At 46.5% G+C, this 9214-nt stretch overlaps 1 protein-coding gene across 6 annotated transcripts in view; it reads right to left on the bottom strand.

Annotated features, from left to right (window-relative positions):
* Nin (ninein) overlaps positions 1–9214 on the bottom strand; it is a 101386-nt gene that overhangs the window by 39053 nt on the left and 53119 nt on the right. For all 6 annotated transcript variants that reach the window (XM_050153652.1, XM_050153656.1, XM_050153654.1 and 3 more), the window contains 7 exons: positions 5806–5952; positions 5024–5191; positions 4449–4585; positions 4005–4145; positions 3575–3749; positions 1560–1670; positions 1094–1183 (listed from right to left, as the gene is read on the bottom strand). In XM_050153652.1, coding sequence (XP_050009609.1) covers positions 1094–1183; positions 1560–1670; positions 3575–3749; positions 4005–4145; positions 4449–4585; positions 5024–5191; positions 5806–5952 — 969 coding nt within the window. The remainder of the gene's footprint in view (positions 1–1093; positions 1184–1559; positions 1671–3574; positions 3750–4004; positions 4146–4448; positions 4586–5023; positions 5192–5805; positions 5953–9214) is intronic.

The following is a 9214-nucleotide window of genomic DNA, read 5'->3' on the forward strand; positions in this document are numbered from 1 at the left end:
GGGGGGGGGGGGGGGGGGGGTGGACAATAAACAAGAGAAGCCAGCTAAAGTGGAAATGGGCGGGGGGGGGGGGTGTCCCTGGAGAGATGACAACATTCTCATACTGAGTGTGGTCAGGATGGCTCAGCTGTTTGAATATAATTAAAGACACGGAATTGTATGCATACATCGAACGCAAGGAATGCGTGGCATACAAAGCGGTTCCAAAGTGATGAAACAGGAGAATTCTGAGGGCATCAGTAACGGGTTTACTGACGATTCATTCACTTTAGAGACAACTATAATAAATAACATGGGCGGATGGTGAAGGTCGCAGAAGTGCTGGTCACTTCCTAGATGTGCACGCTCAGCTCCTGAGGGGGCAGGCCAGCGGCAATCTCACGGGAGATGGATTTCCTCATTTCTGCACAAGGACAAGTTGTATCTAAAACAAGAACTCAGTTCCACCTACCTCATTAATAAGTATTTTTGGCTTAAGGAAAAAAAAAAGATCAAGTTCCTACGCTTAGAGGAGTTAAGAAACAGTCCTAAGAACAACTGCATCTGGTAGACCCTGGGAATGGCTAACAACCAAAGCCTGAGTGCTTTCTGCTCCGAGTTTTTGCCTTTTTCAAATAATTTAGAAATATTTAGAATTTCAAATATTTGGAAAAAGGGGTAGGAACCAGGTCAACACTAACTCCAGTCACATCAAGTTTACAACCAGCAGCTAGGGGAAGCTAATTTTGGAATAAGCACATCAATAAAGCCACGTATGTCTTCACTCAGCATAAAACTGGAGATTCCTCTATACAGTCACAAGACAAGGTAGACCTGGATGCAGTTTGCTTGACTCCTGACAGCCCAGGATATGGATACAATGAGTAGCTAGCGTTCACGTATGTGTTTCTTGTGTGGCTGGCTCTGCTCTAAGCACGTTGCACAGATTCTCTCTGAGCCTCCACAGCTGCCCTTTGGGTGGGCACTCATTTTGCCACTGTGCACAGAGGAAGCAGAGGCACCCGTAGATTGCAGTAGACGAGATCAGGAAGTGCCGAGGCTGGGGCTTGAACCCAGGCCCCCTTGCTCTGCTAAGTTCCCATCAGCCACGCACCCGGCACTGTTGCTCATACTCGTTTCGCATCTGCGCCAACCTCTCTTCTTGAAGGAAGAATTCAGCACTGCTGGGATCGAGGTCACCAAACTAGAAAGGACAAAAAAACAGAGCTGTCATTTTTCCCAAGGGCCTTTCTTTGACCTACCACATTCCAAAGATCCCAGTTTCTGGTGTCACCCGAGCTCCCAGATATGACAGGAATGTGGCATTTGAGCAGAGACACCACCAACCAGAACAGGAGAACACCCAAGAGCTATGTCTTCCGCCTGGGTCGGGAGCCCACCTCCATGCCAAGCAATGCTTTCCCTCACAGCCACTACTCCAAATTCTATCCTGAGAAGTTACAACTTCCTGTAGGAGTCCAAACAGTTCCCTAATAAAAATGTTCTTGGCATGGCCCCTGCTCTTTTGGGTGAGTGACATTTTGGGCAACTCATCAGGAAATCGGAAGGAGACGGACTACCTTTTCTGCTAACACATTTTCCAGATTGTGCTGAAGTTTATTGGTCAGGGCCTCATACTCTGCCAGCTTCTCCGCGTTTTCCAGAAGCTCGTTTTCCAGGCGATGGTTTTCCTTAAAGAAATTTGGTAAAATACACACAAGTCAGAAATCAGAACACTGTCTTATCACTTTTACATGAAATAGAAACCAGGACTAGAGATTAAGAAAAGCCATCTATCATGAAAGCTAGAGAAAACTAGAACAAAACAGTTATTAAAAGGGTCGATACCTGGGGTACGATCTGAAAGTCTGGCTTTAAAGAGGACCTCATAAAACTATGCTCCTCCACGCCTTAGCCACTAACAGGCCCATGTGGGTATTGAGCATTGGAAATACATCCGGAACCAACCGGGACATACACTGTCAGAGGAGAATCCACACTGGATCAGCACAGCAAGCTACAAAGGCAGAAGACGGCTCAGCGTGGTTTCTGCTCACTGGTTCCTTCCCAAAATGAACGTGCCGTGTAGATACCGCATTAATGGCTTGAATTTAACTCCACATCTTAATGTGGACACTATTTTCTAATAATGGACAGCAATACATGCTCACTTTAAAGAAGAAAGGACATAGATGGCTTTATTTTATTTCTATGCGGCATTACAATGGAGTACTTTAAGTGACAGATTCTCAATGAATTGTTGTAAGAAACCAGTTATAAAGTCCCTTCCTAGGGCCGGCGGCACGAGCTGGCTCACTGGGCAAAGGCACTCGCCACCAAGCCTGACCAACTGAGCCAACGCCCCAAGGCCTACACGGAGAAGGGGAGAGTGACTTCCTGAAAGTTATCCCCTGACCACCACGTGCTCATGTCACTGTGTCCCCACCAAACCGATTCATGTTAAAGAGAAACACCTTGTCTAGCTATAGCAGGAGGCTCAGAAGAACTAAGAAGAGTGAATCCAAAATCAATCTTAATTAATGGGCACTGCAGTTTACAGCTAATTTATAGATGATTTTGGTGTAAGGATATAGAAGTTATACATAAATGGCTCATAATTTATATGCAAGAGCAAATTATAATAAAATAACATACCAACTGAAACTCTCGAACTTTCTTTCCATTAAAATAAAAAGATTTTTCACAGTACATTTTAGAAAGATTTCACCCACATTTGTTTAAAAAAAAAAAAAACAACCAGGAATACAGACTTGCCATTTGACATATTTTCATCTCCAGTGTTAAGGGCTGATTGGAAGAATGCTATTTTCCAAGTACATTTTGCCAAAAGAATAGAGAGCCAGTATATTTTTAATGTATTCTAGTTCACACTCTCACATGGCAATATGGAGTTTAAAAAATGTACTTAACGCATTAAAAAAAAAAAAACCTAGCAGGCGGTGGGGGAGGTGGGTATTGGTGCACACCTTTAATCCCGGCAGAGGCAGGTGGATCTCTGTGAGTTCTAGGCCAACCTGGTCTACAGAGCGACAGCCAGGGCTACACAAAGAAACCCTGTCTTGAAAAACCAACCAAATAAACAAAAACAACAAAACTCTACCTTCTCCTAAAGCGCGAACTCTATTACTTCAGTCTCTCAAAGAACAGCCACACTTAGATGCTGAGCTGACAGAGCAAACCCTGCACTCCAGACCCTGGCTGCTGCTCTGGATACCAAGTCATATACTGAGCACGAGGGACAATGTGGGTGAAAGGAGGAGGGCAGGGGGTACAGCTACAATAGTAGAGGCACAACCTACTACTGACAACAAGAAAGGGGGTGTAATGGGAATGGGAAGTTAATAGGCCTGTGGTGTTGGGGATACGGCAAAGAAGCATAAAAGAGGATCAGAGAGCTCCTACCAGACCCTAGGCCCCCTGCAGTCCCAAATACCAGCAAAGCTACCACCATGTCCTGGCCAGGGCAGTGAGGATCCTTGCGTTTAGCCCTATGCAGACTCATGCTTTAAGAGCACAGGAGCATTGTGTGGGTACCCAGCCTGGATCCAGGCTGCAGGGCTAACAGGAAGGCTACCTTCAAGGAGAGGGCAAGGCGGTCCCGGACGTAGTTCTCTTCCGTTTTGGCCTTTTCAATTTCCCGCTCGAGCTCCACCCGCTGCTTGCCCATCTGCTGCAGGATCTGCTCCCTCTCTTGGCGGAGTTCGTTCTTCAAGGCTGTTATGCGCTCCTTGTATTCTTCATCCAGCTTCCTGTGACGGAGGACAGATCAATGTGGTCTTTAGACTCCCAGGAGAACAGTATGTGACGATTCCAAAACTGGAGACAGAGGCACACCATGACAATGCCTAAAACTGCTCTGCCTTCCTTCCCAGAGGCTGGGCCGTACCTCTCCAGTCAGATATGGTCCCTAGCTCTGTTCCCAACCTGCCCTGAGTTGGGGAAGAGGGATAACGGAGGGTTGAGAAAGTCAGGGAAGGACCCTGACCTCGCCCTTCTGGCCACACCTGAGGTTGTACTCATTCCTTCGCTCAATGGCCGCATGGTGATCGTCGACCTCTGAAGCCATCAGAGACTTCAGCTTTTCCGCCTTGTCCAGGTCTGACCGTAGCTTCTCTTTCTCTCTGACCACTTGGTCAACTCGTTCCCTAGAATTAGAAAGAACGTGAATTAGTAGGAAGCTGTTTCTAAGCAACCAGGAGACCAAAAAAAAAAAACCCCTCTCATCTGGCTCGCTTCAAAACAAACACAAAACCAAGACAACCAAAACCTCCCCCAAACGAAAATGCCATCCACAGTTCCCTTTAGAAGCGCCTGCCAATCGGAGCCCCAGCTCGCTTCCCTTCAACAGACAGGAAGAGCAGCCATGCTAGCCTGTGGACGAGAAAAGGCTCCAGGGGCCGGTGACACGGGCGACAAGGGAATGAACCAGGCAAACCTGCTCAACTTACAACAGATGCCGGATCTCGGCCTTGAAGCTGGCCAGAGCTGCCTGGTGAATGCCGTTCTTGGTGACCAAGAGTTCATTCTCGAGAGCCAGCGTCAGTTCTGTTAGGTTGACATTTCCATCCAGGCTGAAATCCAAGGCCTGGGAATCAGAACAACACGGAGTCAAAACAAACGACAAGCCCAGCTCCCAGAAGCAGAAAGTGCGGAAGCCAGCCGAGAGACCAGGAGGGTCCCTCAGAGGGCAGCTTTCATTTAGAACACCATTTTCTTAAGGAAACCAAGCTCGCATCTCATGACAGCCCACCTGACATTGTAAGCAAACACAGTAGTGTGTAATTTCAAACTCTGCCAAATGAAGATGAACTTAGATATTGAAATTATCTTCAATAATTTGAGATTTAAAAAAAAAACTATGGAACTACTCAGCCATAGGCTTCTGGTTAAAGTGTGCATGAAAAGTTATCTCTTATCTCTGAGATCTCAAAACCATTAAGTCATTCAGGAAAAATCAAGTCAAAAATTCGTTTCAAAAGATAAACTGACACCCCCTTCCTGGGATTGCCAGTTTCTGCCACACCTTCAGGATCTCCTGGCTGTTCTCAATGCCTTCTTCCTGCCAGGTGTCCAGGATCCTCTCCACAGATGCATGGCCCATCCCATCATCCAAGCAGGAGAAGACCCGGAAGCCGATGGTACTTGTCATGGATGCCGAGGTCGTGGTCCTCCGTCCACTCTCATCAAAAGACTGGAAGAAGAAAGAGTCCTGAGCAAACCAAGGTGAGCCCCAGAAAATCAGCTGGATACCAGCTAAGACTGGGACCGCCAGGCTGGGCAGAATTCAATTGGCACAGCCTGGGGTGGAGGTAGGGAAGCCATGCTGTGCCTTTGATCTGTGGTTCCCAGGGAGCCAAGCCTACAAGCTTATCAGAAAGAACTGTTCTGGGAGAGTTGGCTGAAGATGAGGTGCATGGATACTTGATACCAGGTTTCTTCGACCCCACGCTGTCATCAAGAGACATAATTTGTGGCCTTCACACTCTATAATTTATGGCCATTACTCGAACCATCCTTTCCTTTCAAATGGCTTAGTCTCTTTCATTCTCTAGAATACCTTTTCTTCTTTGTATTTTCCTTTAGACAACAAATTAAGCCATTCAGAATTACTAAATGGTTTTTTTTCTTAACACTTATTCTGAAAAACATATTCTGTTGATTCTTCTTTTCTTTCCTAAGACGGGTCTTACTAAGTAGTCCACGCTAACCTCCACCTTGCATGGCTGTCTGGCCTCTACCTCCCTAGGGCTGGGATCACAGGTGTGCACCAACACACGCAGCTAGCTCTGTGTGCTGACCTCTTACCTGCATAGAGAGATGCCGCTTTAGTTGTCTGTAGGGAGTAGATGCCGATGTTGTGAGGGACTTCCCGGTTTTAAACAGACTATAGAAAAAGTCTTCGACGCTCATTGTACCATCGGGATCAAGGCTGAGAAAGACTTCCTCCAATGTCTAGGAAAGAGCAATCCCATGTTTTAAACATGCACAGATAGCACATGCATAACATACTTCCGGTCAGCAGAAACCCATCCCCCTGTCGACTCTAGGACTTCAGGCGTATACTGCTGTCTCTAGTCAGAATTTCCCTCTTTAGAAATGATGTCCTCCCTCCCCTCTCCCTCAAACAAAAGTCCATTTTCAGTATCTCCATAATATTATACAATCTAGCAATCAACTTTTCTTTCATTCGTTCATCCTTCCAGGACAGGGAGCCTTAAATGTCTCAGGTATTATTATTTTTATAAATTTTAAAAAAATCACTTCATACATACAGCTAGCTCATAACCCTATGTTAATTGGACATTCATTAGGCCTTTAAAACGTGGTGGTTCTAAGCAATTGATATCTGGCTCATACTGAAATTTTCAGATTGGTGTGTGTGAACTGCTAACTTGGCAGGATTGGAAATACCTTGAGGGGCATGTCTGTGAGGGGTTATCTTGGTTGCAACAACTAAAATGGGAAGTCCTGCCCATGGAGGCTGGGATCCTGGACTCCCCAAGTGGAGCAAGCATTTGTTCATCACCTGTTCCTGATTATGAATGGATGGGATATGACCAGATATGATTCAAATCCCTGCTGCTCTAACTTCTGTGCTGTGGTGGACTGCGCACCTTGCATGGTGAAGCAGAATAAACCTGCGCTGGTTTGAATGAGAATGACCCCCGCAGGCACATATATTGGAATGCTTGATTTACAGGGGAAATGTTTAGGAAGGATTTGGAGGTGTCACTGGGGTTGCAAAAGTCCACCTTAGGTGCAGTCTTCCTCTCTGTGTGTCTGCTGCCTGCAGATTAGGACAGAAGCTCTCAGCTACTACACTAGTCCTATGCCTACCTGCCAGCAACCATGCTTCCTGCGATGATGACCATGGGCTCCCCCTCTAAGCTGTAACCAAGGCGCCGATTAAATGCTTCTTCTATCAGTTGTGTTGGCCATGATGTTTGTCATGGCACTGGGATGGTGACTAAGACAAAGCCCTTTCCCCATGCTGCCCCCCCCCAGGATGTTTTATTACAGAAACAGGAAAAGGAACTCAAGCAGCCTGCTTACACGGCAAATTTGCTCTGTGACAGACTGCAGTGTTGGAACATGCTAAAGTCACGTTTTAATGTGTTAGCCCAGGAAAGACCAAGGCTGGGTGAGAATGGTCTTGTTTGTGTGTGTGCAAAAGGAGGGTCTCATAAATTGGAAGAGGAAGGAATGTTGTCTCTCCACTCTGTGTTCTCTGGTGGCCACTATATAATTTTTATCATATAAAAAGGAACAGGGAGACTGGACCACAACCGGTGTGGAGGCTTGTCGAGGAACGGTTTGTTCCTTAGTCCCATCAGGAATGGGACAGGGGAAAGAGTGACACGAACCATGAAGCCAAAGGCAGAAGGAAAGACACAGGCCTTCACTGTGTGATAAAAGTTCATTACAGAACAGGCCTCCAAGAACAAAACAGAAACCACTCAGAGATCTTACAATATGGCTGCTGTTGTGCGCTGAGGGAGGGACTTAAGACTGTACTGGTGACAAGTTCCCATATGATGTCCAAGACTCAAGAAGCAAGAAGACAGTATGCTAATGAATTTTATCTCAAACGCTTTTTCCCAAGTCAGAGGAGACATATGTTTCATTTGGGAGAGGATTCTGAGACAAGGAAACTCTTCTAGAAGAAAAAAAAAATCTGTGGAAGAAATAACAGGTTCTAACTGGATCTTGTGATCAGTGGCATTTGAGACTAGATGCTTAGGCTGCCGAACGCCTTTAGCTTTTCTGTCTCATTCTCACCAATCTAAAGAACTACGTCCTAAGGGATGTAGCTTTGAGGACCATACAAGCAGAAATGTCCATGAAATCCAGACATACCAATGGATTACATCCATACTTGGCCAAATCCGTGCAGTTTCTAGGTGGCCTGAACACCCGTCACTTAATCCATCCAAACCCGCTAGAGTAATAGACTCTTGTCAGTTGTTTTAAGGCAGAGCTCAGGATGAGAAGTGGTGAGTAAAAGGATGTGAATTTAGAAAGGGCTGGATGGTCATGACTGGGCTCAGAAGAATGCTGGGCACATAAGCAACTGGGGTACCTGCCCTCATTGGAAACAGGGGTCCCATCTAGAACAAGGTCATTTTCATTTCTCACACTGGCCAGGTCTGTGGGTGGCCGACTTCTCCCTATGTAGGATGGGAGACATGCACCAGAAGAGGGCCCAGGGACTGGGACACCCTGGGGTCTGGGAGGTGACAGGAGTCACCAAGGCATAAAGGCTTCCGACATCAGAGAGCAAGTTGTGAAGTCTATGCTAGCTGAGCACATGGCTGCCTGCGGTCTCCAGAGACGCTGGCTGGGGCTTACTATTGCAAATATTTAGGGGAAAACTTCCAGTTTCAAAGACTGTGTCTCAAAGTTCGGCTTTTAAAATACTGGACAGGTCAAACAAAGTCATCTTTGGGTTTGATGTGGCCTCAAGGGAGGTAGTCCGCCAGCCCTGCCCTCTTTGCTGGCCTCTCTTACAGAAAGTGTGGTGTGAGAGACAGCCAGAGAACAAATCTAGCTCACCCTTCGAAAAACAGGGGCGGCAGCGATCTCCCTGGCTTCCTCTGCAAAAGGCTGGCAGAGTTCAAACTGCTTCCAGGTGTAAAGTTCCAGGATCCCAAGTCCGATGCTAATAACACCAGCTTGCACTCAGCTTTGGTTCAGAGCTAACTAAGGACATGAAGTGCAGGACATCTCCTGATTTCTCTTGGTGGGAGGGGGTGGAAACACTGAGCAGGAGCAAGCTCCATGAGCAATGCCTTCCTAATTGGTGCAGCACCGGGAAAGAACTGAAAGTGTCCCTTGCCATCTCAGGATTTAGGAGCTCCCAGCGGAAAAAAAGGAAGCCGGCTCCCTGTGAGTGGCTGCGGTTTATGTCCCAAGGATTGTTCCCAGATCAGCAATTCAAGTTTGCGAAATGTTTCTGGGTTAAAAAAACAAAAAACAAAACAACAACCTAAGGTTCTTTGGACCGCATTGGTTCAGAAATTGGGACAATTAATTCTATGACTCAACAACCACAGTTGAAAAGAAATGAGCCCTGGGGTATTACAAAGGTTGTCAGAGGGTTTATATAATGCTCACGTCAGATGAGAAAAACCAAGCTTTCCTGCAAGTCAGGCTACTTGGCAGCCGTTAAAGACCGGTCTCTTGGTTAGGAACATGCCACCACGTGTCTCCCCCC

This window comes from Alexandromys fortis, unplaced genomic scaffold (assembly GCF_014885135.2).
Source record: "Alexandromys fortis isolate MF-2015 unplaced genomic scaffold, M_Fortis_MF-2015_v1.1 scaffold_82, whole genome shotgun sequence".
Taxonomy (NCBI): domain Eukaryota; kingdom Metazoa; phylum Chordata; class Mammalia; order Rodentia; family Cricetidae; genus Alexandromys; species Alexandromys fortis.